Source organism: Cherax quadricarinatus, chromosome 76, assembly GCF_038502225.1.
Source record: "Cherax quadricarinatus isolate ZL_2023a chromosome 76, ASM3850222v1, whole genome shotgun sequence".
In the NCBI taxonomy this organism is placed as follows: Eukaryota; Metazoa; Arthropoda; class Malacostraca; order Decapoda; family Parastacidae; genus Cherax; species Cherax quadricarinatus.
The window spans coordinates 21,261,220-21,282,632 of NC_091367.1; the positions used below are offsets into that span (position 1 = coordinate 21,261,220).

Sequence of the window (21,413 nt, forward strand, 5' to 3'; positions counted from 1 at the left end):
ATGTTGCAAGGCAGACCAAACTGTAGGTGCCACCAAAAAAACTTTTAAACAGTAAGTACATTTTCCAGGAGTTCAAAGAAAAGAAAAACATATGTTACATGTTAAATTCTACTGAGAAAACATCACATTATCACTCCCATCTCACAGCAATCTTTAGTAAACAAAACCACAAATAGGTGAGTACAAATAGGTGAGTACACACCCTCCACCACTTGACACAAACACTTGACACAAACATGTACCACCCCTTCCCTAACCACCTCACCTTAGCCACCTACCTCTCCCCCAAACCACCTAACCCCTCCCCAAACCGTCTAACCCCCGCCCAACAACCTCCCTCCCTCCAATAACCATCCTCCCCCTCCCCCATAACCAGCCATCCCCTCTCTCCCCCAACCCATCTAACTCCCTCCCCCAACTATCTCTACCCCTCCAATAACCATCCTCCCCCTCCCCCACAACCATCCATCCCCTCTCTCCCCCAACCCATCTAACTCCCTCCCCCAACTATCTCTACCCCTCCAATAACCATCCTCCCCCTCCCCCACAACCATCCATCCCCTCTCCTAACCATCTATTCCCCTCCCCCTAACCAGGATGAGGACAAGGGGTTCCAAGGACGAATCTGAGAGGGAGGAATGGGAGAGCTCAAAAAAGGGGAGGAGGACTGGGGAAGGAGACTAGATGAGCTGGAAAGGAAGATGGAAGAGAGGTTAGCAGCAGAATGCAGAAGGTGGAAGCAACAGGCCACAGAAGCAGAAATCAAGATAGAGAGATTAGAAGAGGAGCTGAGACATCTGAAACAGCACAGAGACAAAGATATTACAGAAGTAGCATCGGCAATGGCTACATCGAACACAGACAACAGGTCCGAAGGAAGCATGGAAACTAAACTGTATGCAGAGGTCCTGTCAAACCCACATGGGGCCAAAACAAAGACAGGGAGCACTCTAGGACAGAAAGAGAGGTTGGAAGACATTGAAGGAACTAGGACATGTGCAAGGACCTTACCAGATACCTGTGGGGGCCAGGAGCAGGTGAGCAGGAAGGATAAACCAAGAAGCATAGGGGCCATAACGAGGGAAGGGACTGAAGGAAGGAACACTCCACGGGAAGGAACTAAAACACATCAGAGGATGCAATGGGAGTCACAGTGGGAGGTGGAAAGGGAGAGATCCGTGTTTGTCTATGGGCTAGACGAAGCTAAAGGGGAAACTTATGATGAAAGAAAGCAGGAGAAAAAAGCGATTGAAGACATCATGAAGGTGATAGGCGAGGGGGACATGACCCAGGTGGCAAATTTTCGGAGAATTAGGTGGTTCACAAAGAAAAGGAATCGGCCTCTCAAAGTAATTTTCAAGGCAGAATCAACCCGAACCATGATCCTGCAGGAGAAAGCACGGCTGAGAGGCAAGCAGAAGTTCCGGAGTGTGTACCTCAACCGAGACAGAACACAGGACGAAAGGAAGACAATGAAAGAGAGAGTTCAAAAACGAAAGGAGAAATGGGGGGAAATGAAAAAGGAGAGCAGAATAACCCAGGATCAAATGGAAGGACAAGCACACCCCCCAGAAACACCTGCAGAAGGACTCCAGCCACGACACCCCCAAGGCAACTGAACAATCCAAACCAACCATCACACACCGATCCCTCTGTTTCCACCCCCCGCACCACAGTTACAGTATTAGAACAGAAGTTGAAGGTTTGGTACACAAATGCAGATGGATTAATGAATAAACATGAGGAATGGCAAGAAAGAATCAATGAGAAGTCCCCAGACATCATAGCAGTTACAGAAACAAAACTCATGGAGACAATAACAGATGCAATCTTCCCACCAGGATACCAGATCATGAGGAAAGATAGAAGGGGCAGGGGGGAGGTGGGGTTGCTCTGCTCGTAAAAAACAGATGGAAATTCGAGAAAATGGAAGGAATAGATGAGACGGGAGAAAGAGACTACATAGCAGGTACACTTCAGTCTGGGGAACACAAAGTGGTCATTGCAGTGATGTATAATCCACCACAGAACTGCAGGAGGCCAAGAGAGGAATATGAAGAGAGCAACAGAGCAATGGTGGACACACTTGCTGAGGTGGCAAGAAGAGTTCACTCCAGCAGAGCAAAGTTGCTGGTTATGGGGGATTTCAACCACAGGGAGATTGACTGGGAAAACCTGGAGCCACATGGGGGTCCTGAAACATGGAGAGCCAGGATGTTGGACGTGGTGCTGGAAAACCTCATGCACCAACATGTTAAGGACACTACCAGAGTGAGAGGGGAGGATGAACCAGCAAGATTGGACCTTGTGTTCACCCTGGGCAGCTCAGACACTGAGGACATCAAGTATGAGAGTCCCCTAGGAGCTAGCGACCACATGGTTCTGTGCTTTGAATACACAGTAGAGCTGCAAGTGGAGAGAATAACAGGAGTAGAATGGGAAAAGCCTGACTATAAAAGAGGGGACTACATAGGGTTGAAGAACTTCCTGCGGGAGGTCCAGTGGGACAGAGAACTGGCAGGAAAGCCAGTAAATGAAATGATGGAATATGTAGCAACAAAATGCAAGGAGGCAGTGGAAAGGTTCATTCCCAAGGGCAACAGTAACAACGGGAAGACCAGAACAAGCCCCTGGTTCACCCGACGGTGTAAGGAGGCAAAAACAAAGTGCAATAGAGAATGGAAAAAGTACAGAAGGCAGAGAACACACGAAAATAGGGAGATCAGTCGCAGAGCCAGGAATGAGTACGCACAGGTAAGGAGGGAGGCCCAGCGACAGTATGAAAATGACATAGCATCGAGAATCAAGACTGACCCGAAACTGTTGTATAGCCACATCAGGAGGAAGACAACAGTCAAAGACCAGGTGATCAGATTAAGGACAGAAGGTGGAGAACTCACAAGAAATGATCAGGAGGTATGTGAGGAGCTGAACAGGAGATTTAAGGAAGTTTTTACAGTAGAGACAGGAAGGGCTGCGGGAAGACAGCACAGAAGGGAACATCAAGAGGGAATATACCAACAAGTGTTGGATGACATACGAACAACTGAGGAGGAGGTGAAGAAGCTCTTAAGTGACCTTGACACCTCAAAGGCGATGGGACCGGACAACATCTCCCCATGGGTCCTTAGAGAAGGAGCAGAGATGCTGTGTGTGCCTCTAACCACAATCTTCAACACATCCCTTGAAACTGGGCAACTACCTGAGAAATGGAAGACAGCTAATGTAGTCCCCATATTTAAGAAAGAAAACAGAAACAAGGCACTAAACTACAGACCTGTGTCTCTGACATGTATTGTGTGCAAAGTCATGGAGAAGATTATCAGGAGGAGAGTGGTCGAACACCTGGAAAGGAACAAGATTATAAATGAAAACCAGCATGGGTTCATGGAAGGCAAATCTTGTATCACAAACCTCCTGGAGTTTTATGACAAGGTAACAGAAGTAAGACACGAGAGAGAGGGTTGGGTAGATTGCGTTTTCCTAGACTGCAGGAAGGCCTTTGACACAGTTCCCCACAAGAGATTAGTGCAGAAGCTGGAGGATCAGGCACACGTAAAAGGAAGGGCACTGCAATGGATAAGGGAATACCTGACAGGGAGGCAGCAACGAGTCATGGTACGTGAAGAGGTATCACAGTGGGCGCCTGTTACGAGCGGGGTCCCACAGGGGTCAGTTCTAGGACCAGTGCTATTTTTGATATATGTGAACGACATGATGGACGGAATAGACTCTGAAGTGTCCCTGTTCGCAGATGACGTGAAGTTGATGAGAAGAATTAAATCGGACGAGGATGAGGCAGGACTGCAAAGAGACCTGGAGAGGCTGGACATGTGGTCCAGTAACTGGCTTCTCGAATTCAATCCAGCCAAATGCAAAGTCATGAAGATTGGGGAGGGGCAAAGAAGACCACAGACAGAGTATAGGTTAGGTGGACAAAGACTACAGACCTCACTCAGGGAGAAAGACCTTGGGGTGACCATAACACCGAGCACATCACCGGAGGCACACATAAACCAAATAACTGCTGCAGCATACGGGCGCCTGGCAAACCTGAGAATAGCGTTCCGATACCTTAATACGGAATCGTTCAAGACACTGTACACTGTGTATGTTAGGCCCATACTGGAGTATGCAGCACCAGTCTGGAACCCACACCTGGTCAAGCACGTCAAGAAGTTAGAGAAAGTACAAAGGTTTGCAACAAGGCTAGTCCCAGAGCTCAAGGGAATGTCGTACGAGAAAAGGTTAAGGGAAATCGGACTGACGACACTGGAGGACAGAAGGGTCAGGGGAGACATGATAACGACATACAAGATACTGCGGGGAATAGACAAGGTGGACAGAGATAGGATGTTCCAGAGAGGGGACACAGGGACAAGGGGTCACAACTGGAAGCTGAAGACTCAGACGAGTCACAGGGACGTTAGGAAGTATTTCTTCAGTCATAGAGTTGTCAGCAAGTGGAATAGCCTAGCAAGTGAAGTAGTGGAGGCAGGAACCATACATAGTTTTAAGAAGAGGTATGACAAAGCTCAGGAAGCAGAGAGAGAGAGGATCCAGTAGCGATCAGTGAAGAGGCGGGGCCAGGAGCTGAGTCTCGACCCCTGCAACCACAATTAGGTGAGTACAATTAGGTGAGTACATACACACACAAACACACACACACACACACACACACACACACACACACACACACACACACACACACACACACACACACAGGAACAAGCGATCAGGCACTTCTAAAAGATGTAGTACACATGTACACACACTAAGGATTTCACACCTTCCTGTAAACTGACCTGATAACCCTCCCTCCCTCTAACACTTCGCTATCCACTATCCCCCCTCTCTCTCTCCCTATCTCTCTATCTTTCTACCTATCTCTACCTATCTCTCCCCTCTCCCATCTCTCCCCCTCTCATCTCTCCCCCTCCCCTATCTCCTCTCTCTCCCCCCTCTCCTCTCCCCTATCTCCCACCTCCTCTCTTTCCCCCCCTCTCCTCTCTATCCCCCCTCTCCTCTCTCTCCCTTCTCTTCCATCTCTCCCTCTCACCCCCCTTCTCCCCTGACTCTCCCCCTCTCTCTCCCCTCTCTTTGCCCCCCTCTCTCTCCCCCCTTTTCCCTTCTCACTCTCCCCCTCTCTCCTCCTACCTTTCCCTTCTCTCTATTTCTCTCTCACTCTTTTTCTAAAAACGAAAAAAGAAAAAATGGAAGAAAAGGAAAAAAAAAAATGGTGGACTCTAAGGAACCAGCGATCAGATGAGAATGGTTCTGGTAGGGAGGAGTGGATGGAGCAGTGGAAAAGGATGGAACAAGAGTGGCAGAGAAAATTAGGAGAGCTTTCTGAAAAAAATGGAGACAGAGCTTCCAGTGAAGTTGGAAAAGACGTTGGAGAAAGAGAAGAATTGGGAGGCACAAGTCGAAACTGCAGTAGCCAGGATAAGGGTCCTAGAAGATGAGGTAAACAGGCTGAGGCAAGTTACAGGGGCATTGACCAGAGAAGACACAGCATATGAAGCTGAGAGGCCGAACAGGAAGGAAGAAGATACGAATTATGCTAAGGTCATATCAGCCTGCCAAGAAGGGCCAACGAGTGAAAGGGGAGAGCAGCTGGGTGTAGATGGAGAGGGTGATAGGTCAAATGCAGAGGCACAGCCATGCTACCAAGAGCCACTGGAAAAAACAAGGGAGAAAATGACCATGTACAGACAGAAACCAGAGTCACAGAGGGAAAGGCAATGGGAGGAGGGAAGGGCAAAATCAGTGTTTATCCATGGGCTTCAGGAGAGAGAGGAAAGGACATACACTGAAAGATGGTAGGCAGAAAGAAAGAAGATTGAGAACATCACATAAATAGGTGAAGACATGGACGAGATTGTAAATTTTCAGAGAATAGGGGGGTACTTGAAGGGGAGAAAAGGACCGATCAAGCTGATTTTCGGGACAGAAACAGTGCAGAACAGGATCCAATAAGAGAAACCATGGTTGAAGTACTTAGCAGAGTACAAGAGGGTGTTAACAGAGACAGAACACAAATAGAACAGCAGCAGCTGAGGGAGAGGACAAAAAAGTGAAAGGAGCTAGGGAGACAAGGACTGACCCAGCAGAGGTCAATGAGAGCAGGACAGAGCAGCAAAAGCAAGCACACACACAACCATCTCCAGAACCCCACAACCTATCACACCATCCCAACACAAACTAAAATCCATACTCACAGCTTCCAACCAACACCCAGCTATACAATCCCACAGTATGCTACCAGGTCTCCCACCCTCATAGACCCCCCAAACCACAGTGTTGGAGAGGACACTGAAGGTATGGTACACAAACGCTGATGGAATAACAAATAAGTGGGAGGAGTGGCACAAGAGAGTCAGAGGCATCACTGGACATCATAGTTCTCACAGAAACCAAGCTTACAGATATAACAGATGCCATCTTTCTAATGGGATACCTGATCCTTAGGAAAGACAGAGGGAACAGGAGGGGGGGTGGAGGAGTGGCACTGCTGATCGAAAACCAATGGAATTTTGATGAACTGGAGAGAGGAGACAGCAGAGAAGCAAGCGATTACATAGTGGGAACGCTTCACTCCGGAGGTCCCAAAGTGGTAATTGCAGTGATGCATAACCCACCACAGAACAGCAGGAGGCCAAGGCAAGAGTATGATGAGAGCAATAGAGAGATGGTTGGCACACTGGCTGCAGTGGCCAGAAGAGGTCATGCATGCAGGGCAAAGCTCCTGATCATGGGTGACTTTAACCACAAGGAAATCGATTGGGAGAACTTGGAGCCACATGGGGGTCAAGATACATGGGCTAAGATGGAGGTGGTACTGGAAAACTTCATGTACCAACACGTAATGGACACTACAAGAGAGAGGAGAGGACTGGACCAAGTATTCACCTTGAGTAGTGCAGATATTGAAGACATCACATATGAAAGACCCCTTGGGGCCAGCGATCATGTGGTTTTAAGTTTCGAATACACAGTAGAACTACAAGTGGAGGGGGAAGCAGGAAGGCCAGGGCGAATGAAGCCAAACTACAAGAAAGGGGACTACATAGAATGAGGAACTTCCTGAATGGGGTTCAGTGGGACAGAACTGGCAGGGAAGCCAGTTAATGAAATGATGGAATATGTAACAACTATGTGCAAGGAGGCTGAGGAGAGGTTTGTACCCAAGGGTAACAGGAATAATGAGAAAAGCCAGGATGAGACCATGGTTCACCCAAAGGTGCAGGGAGGCAAAAACCAAGTGTGCTAGGTAATGGAAGAAGTATAGAAGGCAAAGGACCCAGGAGAATAAGGAGAGCAGTCATAGAGCGAGAAATGACTATGCACAGATAAGAAGGGAGACCCAACGACAAGATGAAAACGATCTAGCAGCGAAAGCCAAATGTGACCCGAAGCTGTTATACAGCCACATCAGGAGGAAAACAACAATCAAGGACCAGGTAATCAGGCTCAGGAAGGAAGGAGGAGAGACAAGAAATGACCATGAAGTATGTGAGGAACTCTACAAGAGATTCAAAGAAGTGTTCACAGAGGAGACGGAAGGGGCTCCACGAAGACGGAGAGGTGGGGTACACCAAGTGCTGGACACAGTACACACAACAAAGGAAGAAGTGAAGAGGCTTCTGAGTGAGCTAGATACCTCAAAGGCAATGCGACCAGATAACATCTCTCCATGGGTATTGAGAGAGGAAGCAGAGGCGTTATGTGTACCCCTAACAACAATATTCAATATATCTATCGAAACAGGGAGATTGCCTGAGGCATGGAAGACAGCAAATATAGTCCCAATCTTTAAAAAAGGAGACAGACATGAAGCACTAAACTACAGACCAGTGTCACTGACATGTATAGTATGCAAAGTCATGGAGAAGATTATCAGAAGAGTGGTGGAACACCTAGAAAGGAATGATCTCATCAACAGCAGCCATCATGGTTTCAGGGACGGGAAATCCTGTGTCACAAACCTACTGGAGTTCTATAACATGGTGACAGCAGTACGACAAGAGAGATGGGTGGGTGGATTGCATTTTCTTGGACCGCAAGAAGGCATTTGACACAGTTTCACACAAGAGATTAGAGCAAAAACTGGAGGTCCAAGCAGGGATAACAGGGAAGGCACTACAATGGATCAGGGAATACCTGTCAGGAAGACAGCAGCGAGTCATGGTATGTGGCGAGGTGTTAGTGTGCACCTGTGACCAGCGGGGTCCCACAGGGGTCAGTCCTAGGACCAGTGCTGTTTCTGGTATTTGTGAATGACATGGATGGAATACACTCCCAAGTGTCCCTGTTTGCAGATGACGTGAAGTTGATGAGAAGAATTCATTCGATCGAAGAGCAGGCAGAACTACACAGGGATCTGGACAGGCTGCAGACCTGGTCCAGCAATTGGCTCCTGTAGTTCAACCCCTCCAAGTGCAAAGTCATGAAGATTGGGGAAGGGCAAAGAAGACCACAGACGGAGTACAGTGTAGGGAAACAGACTACAAACCTCACTCAAGGAAAAAGATCTTGGGGCGAGTATAACACCAGGCACATCTCCTGAAGCGCACATCAACCAAATAACTGCTGCAGCATATGGGCGCCTAGCAAACCTCAGAACAGCATTCCGACATCTTAATAAGGAATCGTTCAGGACCCTGTACACCGTGTACGTTAGGCCCATATTGGAGTATGCGGCACCAGTTTGGAACCCACACCTAGCCAAGCACGTAAAGAAACTAGAGAAAGTGCAAAGGTTTGCAACAAGACTAGTCCCAGAGCTAAGGGGTATGTCCTACGAGGAGAGATTAAGGGAAATCGACCTGACGACACTGGAGGACAGGAGAGATAGGGGGGACATGATAACGACATACAAAATACTGAAAGGAATTGAAAAGGTGGACAAAGACAGAATGTTCCAGAGATGGGACACAGCAACAAGGGGACACAGTTGGAAGTTGAAGACACAGATGAATCACAGGGATGTTAGGAAGTATTTCTTCAGCCACAGAGTAGTCAGGAAGTGGAATAGTTTGGGAAGCGATGTAGTGGAGGCAGGATCCATACATAGCTTTAAGCAGAGGTATGATAAAGCACATGGTTCAGGAGAGTGACCTAGTAGCGACCAGTGAAGAGGCGGGGCCAGGAGCTAGGACTCGACCCCTGCAACCTCAACTAGGTGAGTACACACACACACACACACACACACACACACACACACACACACACACACACACACACACACATACACCAACATTTCATTAAGGAATCGTTGAAGACTACACCGTGTGCGTCAGGCCCATACTGGAATATGCAGCATTAATTTGGAACCCCTCCCCTGGCCAAGCACGTCATGAAATTAGAGAAAGTGTAAAGCTTTGTAACAAGATTAGTGCCGGAGCTAATGGGTATGTCCTACGAGGAGAGGTTAAGGGAAATTGACCTGACGACACTGGAGGACAGGAGAGACAGGAGGAATTTGGTAACATGTAAAATGCTGAGAGGATTCGACAAGGTGGACAGAGACAGGATGTTCCAGAGATGGGACATAGAAAACAAGGCGTCACAAATGGAAGTTGAACACTCAGATGAATCAAAGGGATGTTAGGAAGTTCTTCTTCAGTCATAGTCAGGAAGTGGAATAGTTTGGAAACAGATGTAGTGGAGCCAGGATCCATACATAGCTTTAAGAAACGGTATGATAAAGATCAAGAAGCAGGTAGAGTGACCTAGTAGCGGCCAGTGTACCATGACTCGATGTTGCCTCCCTGTCGGGTATTCTCTGATCCATTGCAGTGCCCTTCCTGTTATACGCACCTGATCCTCTAGCTTTTGCACTAATCTCTTGTGAGGAACTGTGTCAAAGGCCTTCTTGCAGTACCAGAAAATGCAATGAACCCACTCCTGTATCTCGTGTCTACTTCTGTTACTTTGTGTGTGTGTGTGTGTGTGTGTGTGTGTGTGTGTGTGTGTGTGTGTGTGTGTGTGTGTGTGTGTGTGTGTGTGTGTGTGTGTGTGTGTGTGTGGTGCGTGTGTGCGTGCGTGTGCGTGTGTGTAAAAGTAACAAAGAATTTTGAAAGGTTTTGAATATAATTCAAATTCTGATATAAAACATATCCCTTGCGCTCCTGTCCTACCACAAGTATCTCGTATCTGAAAAATGAACAGTGACATATAACCCTCCCCTGTGACAAGCATTGTGGCAAGCTGGGGGCGGAAGTGCTTGATATAACCCAACCAGTGGAAGACAGTCAGCATTCACTCAGCTTCCATTATTCCAGGAAGACAATCCTGCTCCTTTCTTTTCTCCTAAACACTAACACTCATATCTTTCATACTCAACCACAATGATAAGGTAAGTCACTGATACTTGGTTGATCCACAAGCGCTGGTTGACGCTAGTGTTCAAGGAGCTTCTTCAATATTAAGATCATCCACGTGTGACACTGTGCAACTATTGGCTCCTGATCTCATGACATCTTCTGTGGTGAGTAACATACTGTTGATATCAAAGAATTTAAGTGATTTAATTGCGTTTGGTAAATCTCTAGTGCTATGAAATTATGGAAGTTCCCTTTCTAGCTAAGGCAGTTGTAGAAGTGTGATAGTTGGCGGTGGTTCACACAACCAAGTGACAGTTGTAGAAGTGTGATAGTTGGCGGTGGTTCACACAACCAAGTGACAGTTGTAGAAGTGTGATAGTTGGTGGTGGCTCACACAACCAAGTCACAGTTGTAGAAGTGTGATAGTTGGCGGTGGTTCACACAACCAGGTGACAGTTGTAGAAGTGTGATAGTTGGCGGTGGTTCACACAACCAAGTCACAGTTGTAGAAGTTTGATAGTTGGCGGTGGTTCACATAACCAAGTTAAAATTGTAGAAGTGTGATAGTTGGCGGTGGTTCACACAACCAAGTGACAGTTGTAATGGTTGTATAATCACTTTAGTGTAAGATCCATGGCTTAGAGGTTAGTGTCTGGCCTGGTATATGTACTTAGCTAGTTGTGCTCACTAAGTTGAGGTTGCAGGGGTCGATTCATAGCTCCTAGCCCCGCCTCTTCACTGGTCGCTACTGGGTCACTCTCCCTGAACAATGGGCATTATCATACCTCTGCTTAAAGCTGTGTATGGATCCTGTCTCCACTACATCGCTTCCCGAACTATTCCACTTCATGACTACTCTGTGACTGAAGAAATGCTTCCTAACATCCCTGTGATTTACCTGTGTCTTCAACTTCCAAGTGTGACCCCTTGTAGCTGTGTCCCATCTCTGGAACATCCTGTCTTTGTCCACCTTGTCAAATCCTCTCAGTATTTTGTATGTCGTTATCATGTCCCCCCTATCTCTCCTGACCTCCAGTGTCGTCAGGTCGATTTCCCTTAACCTCTCTGCGTAAGACCCCTTATCTATGTATGTGTCTGTGTGTAAATATTTGCCTACCTCAAAAAAAAATATTTATCAAGTGTATCTGAACAACCGCTGATAAATTTGCATCTATCACTGCTCCAGGTTGTGCATCTTGCTGCTGGCAGCCAGGATATATCTGGGATCCTTCCCTTGGTGTTCCGACGCTCTCACCGTTGACGCAGCACCAGACATCAACAACCCAGAAAACCAGGCGTTGATGGACAGTGTTGATGGTCTGTACATAGTCAGTCAGGAGGATTTAAATGGAGGTTTTCCTAAAGGAAACTATTTGAGGTGAGCAAGTGGTTAATTAAATATCTTTTTATTATTCATCTAGTTTGAAAATTTTTTTGAAATTAAAGGAATCGGTCAATGGGATGATGAGGTTGTAGGAATTTGTACTATTTAAACGTACATTGACGTGCAGGACTCCAGGTTCATCTTAGCACGGATGCTGCATCCATCAACATACTTCTAGTGTGGGTTTTACAGCGCATCTAATGGGACACAATCATATTCTATCCAAGGGAAGAGGTGCTCCAAATCTTTGCATCAAGAGCCTTTTACCAGCATTAAGGTGTCCTCCCCTGAAGGGTGAACATGATTAGGAATTGCCCTTTAGGATCAAAATGTTTGGATCCAAAGCAGATTTGTTATATAACATTGAGTTTGGCTATTTCTACTTTTATGAGATCCACTGTTTGACTAAGTATTCTTTTTCATGATGTTGAATCAACATTAGTTCAACATTTCCTCAGTATTTTAGACGGATATTATGTTATAGTATACATAGTTTTCCACAGTTACTGTGTCAGTCTCCACATAGTTCTCCAGAGTTACTGTGTCAGTCTCCACATAGTTCTAAACATTTACTGTGTTAGTCTTCACATAGTCCTCCACAGTTACTGTGTCAGTCTCCACATAGTTCTCCACAGTTACTGTGTCAGTCTCCACATAGTTCTCCACAGTTACTGTGTCAGTCTCCACATAGTTCTCCACACTTACTGTGTCAGTCTCTACATAGTTCTCCACAGTTACTGTGTCAGTCTCAACATAGTTCTCCACAGTTACTGTGTCAGTCTCAACATAGTTCTCCACAGTTACTGTGTCAGTCTCAACAGTTCTCCACAGTTACTGTGTCAGTCTCTACATAGTTCTTCACAGTTACTCAGAGAAGTGAACTGATGGGCATTGTTGATGGCCTGTACATAGGAGGATTTAGATGGAGGTTTTCCTAATGGAAACTACTTGAGGTGAGCAAGTGATTAATTAAATATCTTTTTATTATTCATCTAGTTTGAAAAACAAGATGTTCTCCACATTATTATTTCAGTGTTGGAGGCTCGACATGCAGCGGTTGCTTCTGTTAGTATGGTAAAGGCGGGTTTCAAACCAATTTCTGTCTTGGTTCATCCCAAATGCTGAGAGAATAAATGTTAGGGACTGCAACCATCATCTCATACCAGCGGGAGTTAGCTTGGTATTCAACCATCCTTGTCTGCTGGATCAATGTTTGTTTACGCTTTTGGTGTCAACGAAATCCCTATAATGAAGAGGACTGCAACAGAGCGAGCACATAACAGCCTTAGCTGATGCATCTGCATGTGGCCTTTTCACTACCAGAACTAATTTTATCTTTCTGCTGGGCAAAGATCATAAGAGGTGTTACAAAGTCTTCGGACAGCGGTAAAAAGTGTACCGGTTTTCCCACTCACATAGCACGGCCAACGAGTTTTCTTGACCCTCATTTTTAACTTTAGAAAATGAATGAAGTTAAAAGGAGTTACATATGGGTACTAGGGAGGGTGGGAAATGATCGACATGGTGTTTTTGGCCAGAAAACGTTAGATAAAATGTGCCTCGTGAGCATTAGGCATTGTCGTTGAAATTAAGACACATGTGCAACATCTTTATTGTAGACGTTTCGCCATCCAGTGGCTTTATCAATACAAATTCCAGGAGATAACTTGAAGACAGTAGAAGTATGTACAGAAGATGAGGTAATCAGTCCCTCAACCTTGGAGTAGGTGCGAAGAGCACCATAGTCGTGGAGATTCTGAAGCAGAAGCAAGGAGCCTGACGGTTATATACTAACATCAGGTGGAAATGGGACGTGTAGGAAACGAGGGCATAGTCACTGGTATACCATTCTTGTACAACTTGTCAGATACTGCAACATCATGGAATCTTGATTCTGAGGACATGTACATAACCTTCACGACTACGACAACTACTACTACAACTAACCCATCTCCTCGGGTAGGACCTACTTCCACTGGGGAATCCCGCCTAACAGTAACTATGCCCTCGTCTGCTACACGTCCCATTTCCACCTGAGGTTAGTATAAAAGCGCCAGGCTCCTTGCTTCTGCTTCAGAATCTCCACGACTACGGTGCTCTTCGCACCTACTCCTAGGTTGAGGGACTGATTACCTCATCTTCTGTACATAGTTCTACTGTCTTCAAGTTATGTCCTGGAATTTGTATTGATAAATCCACTGGATGGCGAAACTTCTACAATAAAGATACCCAGATGTTGCATATGTCTTAATTTCATCTTGTCGGTACTGTATACCAATTCTGTACAGGCATTGTCGTTGTTGGAAGAGCACAACGCTGGGCATTTCTCTCTCACACCTTCCCTCAAAAGTCTCTGAATTTCTATTACAACAACATTTGTGGCAGCTTAGGACATCCATAGTAATCTTCGTCATCTTGAACATTCTCCTTGCATTTTAATTTCTAATCGAATTTTAACAAAATATTTATGTAGATATAACTGCATGTGGAGATAATTTAGGGAAGAGTGTATGTAGTGGAAAGTGCATGTACATTCAAATATTTGTATCAGTTAACACTCGACATAAAATGACTTAGGGAGGACTGGAATAATTGGCTATTTGGTAATATTTGCTTGCTTCCTCAATTGCTCATTAGAAAACTCAATTCATGTATAATTATCTCTGTTTTATTTTATTTCTGCAATTCTTGTAGCAATCATGTGGAAAACAAGAGAGGAGGTCGCAATTTCCTCAGGTCTGTACAGCTGAAAAACCTCGTACTCCAAATTTCTATTACTGTTACCGGCATCTAATTCTTAATGATTGGCTTTTATATACTAAGAGGAATTAAATTCTCAAATTGTGAAAGCGTTAAATATATTAACTCTTTTATTCAACATTTTCTAATTGGAATATGTAAATTGAAGGATAGAGCAACAACTAAATGGTAATAAAATATTATAGCAAACATTTAAATAGATTGAAAATTCACAAAATTTACTGGAAATGTATTAATGGGTCTTTGCAAATAAAATTTTATAAAAACACTTAAATATTAAAAAAAAAAATCACAAAATGCATAATTAAATGAACATTTTCGTGTTAGCAGATTTGGACGCAGCAACTACGACGACTATGACAACAATGGCAACGAGGAACTCACTAATTCGATTGAGAAACGAAGTCGCAACTTTCTACGTTTCGGTCGCGATTCTTCACGCAATTTCCTGAGGTTCGGTCGCGATTCTTCACGCAATTTCCTGAGGTTTGGCCGTGATCCTTCACGCAATTTCCTGAGGTTCGGCCGCTCCGTCGACTGTCAGCTCAGTTCCCAATCACAAGATGGCTGCGATGTGGAATCCAAATCTTTTGAAACCACATCTGAACCCTCAACCACACAAGTGCAGCAACAACTATCATCATCCCAAAACATTACGTCTTCTGAATCAGGGAAGATAACTTCTAAGCGCTTGAAGAGAGCTGTTCCAGGTGTATATGTATCACGACCTTATTACAGCCCCTCCGCCTGGGCCAGAGATATCCGTCCAGAAGATGAAATGATTAACGAATTTACTTCTGAGGAAGCCAAGAACATAAACAAACGTGGGTATAACCGAGGCTTTTTGCGCTTCGGTCGCAACCGCAACTTTCTGAGATTCGGTAAGCGTGATGGATTTGTCGGACACCCAGGATCATCCTCTTCGTCCTCTGAAACCAGCGAGTCAGTGCTGGATGTCAGACCTGTGAGAGCGCCCACCAGAAATTTTATTAGGTTCGGTTAAAATGAAAGATGAAACCCGACTCCCCTCTAACCTATAACAGTTAATTAGTGACATTTGACATTGTCAACACATTATTATACCCAGTATTATAGCCTCACCCTTGAATTTGCCGCATATGTCAAGAAAATTAACATTTTCTTTGTTTTATTTTACATTATATTCAGAGAAAACAGTAGATACATTAAGAAAAACTCTGCTTTAATAAATACATAACTGTATAAAATACGTAAATATTTGTAGGTGATTCTAATATGAAATGGAAACCCAAATAAAATGCAAATAATGTTGAGTTAGGAACCAGCAGCTCCGTACATATATAAATTTGAATCTCATTTATTTTGATTTCGTAGGTATTTTAATGTTCTTTACCTAACAGGAGAAAAATATTTTTTACTTGTCAAACAGGAATAACAATGTTGCAATGGTCTTTTAGGGTTATTAAAGTATATTAAAAGTCTTGATTTTTATTATGCTCATGTATGACTCGCTGGAGTGTTGACTCGCTAGAGTGTTGACGCGCTGGAGTGACAAATACCAAACCTGCACACGAAAATCACTCCATTTGAAAGCAAAAGACTTGGCAGGAGATGCAATATTCCCCCGATGAAAAGCAGGAGAGCTACGATTACACTGAGAGACAACGCAATAAGTTGGTAGATAAGACACATAGGCAACATTTAGGCAACTTTGTTTCGAAACGTTTCGCCTACACAGTAGGTTTCTTCAGTCGAGTACAGAAAGTAGGCTTGAGCAGTAGAGATGTGAAGACGATGTAATCAGTCCATCACCCTTGAAGTCGTAGATTTGAGGTTGTCAGTCCCTCAGCCTGAAGAAGTTCTGTTCCAAACTCTAGAACTAACTGAAGATCAAGTGACAGTGTTCAGACTTAAATACTGTCGGAAGGAGAGGTGCAGAGTAGTAGTAGTAGTGAGAATGTAGCCACTGGGAGGTCATGTCCCTCTCAGATCAAACATCTCTACTGCTCAAGCCTACTTTGTACTCGACTGAAGAAGCCTACTGTGTAGGCGAAACATTTCGAAATAAAGTTGCCTAAATGTTGCCTATGTGTCTTATCTACCAACCTGTCGGTATTGTATACCATTTGATAATCAACACAATAAGTGTCAGGGGCCCAAGACTGTTCAACTGTCTCCCAGCATACATAAGGGCGATTACCAATAGACCCCTGGATGTCTTCAAAAAGTCACTGGACAGGCACCTAAAGCCGGTACCTGACCAACCGGGCTGTGGTTCGTACGTCAGCTTCCGTGCGACCAGCAGAAACAGCCTGTTTGATCAGACCCTGATCCACCATGAGGCCTGGTCTCAGACCGGGCCGCGGGAGCGTTGACCCCCGAAACCTTCACCAGGTAAACTCCAGATGACACGGTGGAGTGTGACACAGTGGAGTGTGACACGGTGGAGTGTGACGCGGTGGAGTGTGACGCGGTGGAGTGTGATGCGGTGGAGTGTGACACGGTGGAGTGTGACACGGCGGAGTGTGACACGGTGGAGTGCGACAGGGTGGAGTGCGACTGGGTGGAGTGCGACAGGGTGCAGTGCGACAGGGTGGAGTGCGACAGGGTGGAGTGCGACAGGGTGGAGTGCGACAGGGTGGAGTGCGACACGGTGGAGTGCGACACGGTGGAGTGCGACACGGTGGAGTGCGACACGGTGGAGTGCGACGGTTGAGTGTGACACACTGGAGTGTGACACTAGTGACACTAGTTTGACACTAGTGACAGTGGAGTGTGACACACTAGAGTGATGAACTTATGGGAAAAATAGGGTTACGTTCCTGGGAACTCCCACAAAGCCGAACAAGTTTTTTTTTATACCAGATCTTACAAAAATAAAAGTGAGTAGGTAACTGCAGTTCATTGTCGTGATATATTATGTTTTTATTGATAATGCAACATAAATAATAATATTTCTTACCTTAAATTGTGTTTGCTATCTACGATAATTCTATGTAACTGTATTTGTGTATACCTGAATAAACTTGCATGGTTTGGCCCTACTGGGCTGAGGTGGATGGTTGTTGGTTGTCGGCAGAAGTGGATGTTAAGGTTCTGGTATTAAAGTCGATGGTTGTATTGGATAGTGCATAAATTCTGTAATGGATCTCTGGGCTCTTTTACCCTGGAGTACATTATGCAGCTGACGGTAAGGCATCATCAGCTGGTCTAGACCTGGCATCATCAGCTGGTCTAGACCCTGTTTCAAAGCACTGCTTCTAGATTTGTCAGGGTCCTCTTCAGTGAAAAAGTCTGCTAGTTTAGCAGCAACATGGAACTGCTCACGTAAATGCTGCAATGTAAACTGTTTTTCTTCAGGTTTTTCATCTTCTGTTATGTGGCTCCCTTGTATCTGTGCATCGAGCTCTGCCAACATTTCCTCTGGACTCCTGTCTTCATCATCATCATCTAATAGCTTATTCCAATTATCATTGTCAAGGAAATTATCATCACTTGTTACTCTCCTTGCCAGCTGAACAATTTCCTGAACTTGACTCTCAAGGGAGGGAAAACCAGTGAAAGAACTAACCACAGAAGGCCATCTGTAGTTAGTTCTTTGTGCATTGTTAAATTTATTCCAGAAGCATGGTACTGCCAGGTGGAGTCAAGAGTCTATTGATGCAACTTGTTTTTTCATAATTTTTTATGTTGTTACACTTGAATTACTTAACTCCCCCATCCAGTGATTGCATTAAAGATGTTGTATTTGGAGGTAAAAATATAACATTTACATGTAGGGTCACATCCAGCAGAGCATGTGGATGAATACGGGAATTATCAAAAACAGAGAGAGCCTTGAATGCAAGGTTCTTGAGGTAAAACTTGACTTCAAGAAGACATAAGAACGTAAGAAAGGAGGAACACTGCACTAGGGCTGTTGGCCCATACTTGGCAGGTCCTTTACAATACCATCCTACTCACAGAACATTTGCCCAACTCACTTTCAGTGCTACCCTAACAATTAGATCTGAAAAATCTGCTCATGTGAAAGCCCACTCAAATCCAATCCTTCTCATTCATGTATTTGTCCAACCAAAATTTGAAACTACCCAAAATTAAGTGATGCTTAAACCAGTCAATAAGTATTTCCTCTGTCATTCATGCTGACTGGTGTGACATCCAAATTACTGGTAAGGTGTTTTTATCTACATCTTTCAAAGCATGAGGATTCTTAAAGCGACGCTCCAAATTTTTTCCCTCTCCCACAAACCGAACCTCATTAAGTTAATTTTTTCGAAGTGTTGTATAAAATTGTGCCACAATTTTTCAATAGTGCAATAATCAAAATATGCCAAATAAAACCGTTTAATATAACAGTCTATTGCTTGGCAGTAAGAGAACTAACTTCCAGCCTATGCAACGAGCTCAACATTTGGTACCTGGATGATGGCACTCTGGCAGGTACTGAAGAGTCCCGGTTGGAGGACATAGAACTGGTGAAGACACAGTGATAAGCTTTCGGACTCGTCTTCAATCCCTCTGTGAAATCATCACAACGAATCAGGAAATAATCAACGTTGTGCGAGCAATCCTCTCGGAAGTCTCTACTACAACTCCATCCAACAGTACCTTCTTGGGAGCACCGCTGGGTCATCAGGCCATTGATATGGTCCTCAAGGACAAATTGAATGACCTGAAGTGAATGGAGGAGAGAATAAGCGATTTTAATGCCCATGATGCCCTGTATCTCCTCACAAGGTGTCTTACTCTGCCAAGACTCACTTCCTGTGGTGCGCACCCTCTTTTGACAACCCAACACTCGACGAATATGACGCACTCCTGAGATCAACCTTTAAGAAAGCACTGAATCTGTTACTAGAGGATCGGCAACGCGATCAGACAACCCTCCCAGTGCGACTGGGAGGTATACGGGTGCGCAAAGCATTTCTGTCTTCGTGTTTGGTTTCCAGTGGATTAGTCAGGAAGATTGTCCCCGAACGCATGAGAGACGTGGTGGGCGCTCAAGACCCAAGGTTCACTGAAGGAGCCATGAGGTGGGACACCCTTGCAGACTCCTCCAGTAGACCAGCTCCTCCCAAAGAGCACAAACAGTCCCATTGGGACAAACCGATCATAGAAAAAATCGCCAACATAATGCTCATCAACGCTCTAGGAAAGAACAAAGCTCTTCTCCTATCGGTGGAGGCACCACACTCAGATTTCCTTCTAGCTGTTCGCAATTCCTACCTGGGCACTCGACTCGACCCACAGGCCATTGGGATTGGTGTTGCTCTTCGCCTAGCTGCTCCCATACTCACCGAACATAGGTGTATTCACGGCAGGGCTGATCAATTGGGACTTCATGGTCTCGTGTGTCACACATCAGAAGGGAAGTATGCCAGACATAAAGGGAACCCCAAGTGCAGAGGTCTGACGGAAGTTGAAAGCGTCCTGATGGAGCCACTATGCTACCCTGGAAGGTTGGAAACCGGATTGCCTGGGACTACACCTCTGCCGCCACATTGGCAAACACCTACTTTCCCATATTCCATAGCTGAAGCGGTGGAGCTGCTAGCCACAGGAAGACCCACAAATATGAAGGTCTTCCTTCTCACTATAACTGCATCCCAAAAGGGTCAGAGACCCTTGGAGCATGGGGCAAGTGTGCCTTAAAGTTCCCCAAAGAGCTGGGTGAAAAACTCGTCATAAAAAAAAGGACCACAGGGCAGCCAGCTTCCTCTTTCAGAGACTCAGTGTTGTGATCCAGAGGGGAAATGCCTTCAGCATTCTGGGCACGCGGCCCACCACCGGGGAGCTGGACAAAGTATTCGAGATGTAGCTCTGAGTTATCTATGTTTTACTCTATTGTATTTTTGTGAATGTTTTGTCAATGCATTTTGTCTTTAAATAAAATATATATTAAATAAAGGGGGTGGTAGGAGAAAATTTTCAAACATCTTCAGGGAGAACCTTGAGTTTTCCCTGAAGCAAGTTTATTCTTTTCTCTGAGGATGAGGGTCCCCAGGACAGTTCTAGAGGTGGTACCTCCTTATATATATATATATATATATATATATATATATATATATATATATATATATATATATATATATATATATATATATATATATGCAAAACAACCACTCTGAAAGAATAGAGAAATTCCAAGAGCTTTCGTGACTACTCACATTATCAAGGAACTATGAAAGTGAAGCATCCAAGGAAGCTATATAAGGGGTCTGCCAGCACCTCACTATCAGATCCCACAACGGTTAAACACGTGACGCGCGGCGAGCCAACTTGGATGGTCCTTTGCAAAACTCGCCCCCAAGCTATTTATTTGTCCAGTGTATTATTAAATTCTTCCCAAATTCTATTAATTATAAATGGATCTAATTTATATAAACCAAAGGAAATATTCATATTATTGTCAAAACTGCTTTTTATGAAACAAGATTCAATTATATTCCTGTCGACCATGGACTTGCTTGATACTACTTTCTCAACTTTTTAAAAATCAATTGGATGGTTAAAATCTCTTACATGAATAAATAGAGCATTGGAATCTTGTCCAGTTCTAATGCTATATTTATGTTGTTTTAATCTTAGTTCGAGATTTTTACCAGTTTGACCGTAATAAACTTTATCGCAAATTTTACAAGGAATGTTATAGATACATCCATCAGCATTTTGGGGGGAATTCTTAATCAAAAGTTTTTTTACTGTATCAAGATTTTTGAATACAACTTTAATATTAAAAGTCTTAAGAAGAGAAGGCATATCAACCAAGTTTTCATGGTAAGGGAGAACCAACATATTTTTAGTTGAATAAGGCTGGTTGCCCTTTTTTGGATTATAAAAAGTGTTCCTAGCAACTTTAAAAGATTAATCAATTACATTTCTTGGATATTTTAAATCATTACCTATTTCATAAATTTTGGATATTTCCTCATCTATGAACTCAGGACTACAAATTCGTA

The 21,413-nt window shown here is 44.5% G+C and overlaps 1 protein-coding gene across 1 annotated transcript in view; it reads left to right on the plus strand.

Annotated features, from left to right (window-relative positions):
* LOC138854979 (FMRFamide neuropeptides-like) overlaps nt 1-15,553 on the plus strand; it is a 21,327-nt gene extending 5,774 nt beyond the window's left edge. Inside the window, exons 2-3 of the mRNA XM_070101398.1 lie at nt 11,515-11,706; nt 14,803-15,553. Of these exons, the coding sequence (XP_069957499.1) occupies nt 11,515-11,706; nt 14,803-15,475 (865 nt within the window). The 3' untranslated portion in view covers nt 15,476-15,553. The remainder of the gene's footprint in view (nt 1-11,514; nt 11,707-14,802) is intronic.
* The last annotated feature ends 5,860 nt before the right edge of the window (nt 15,554-21,413 follow it).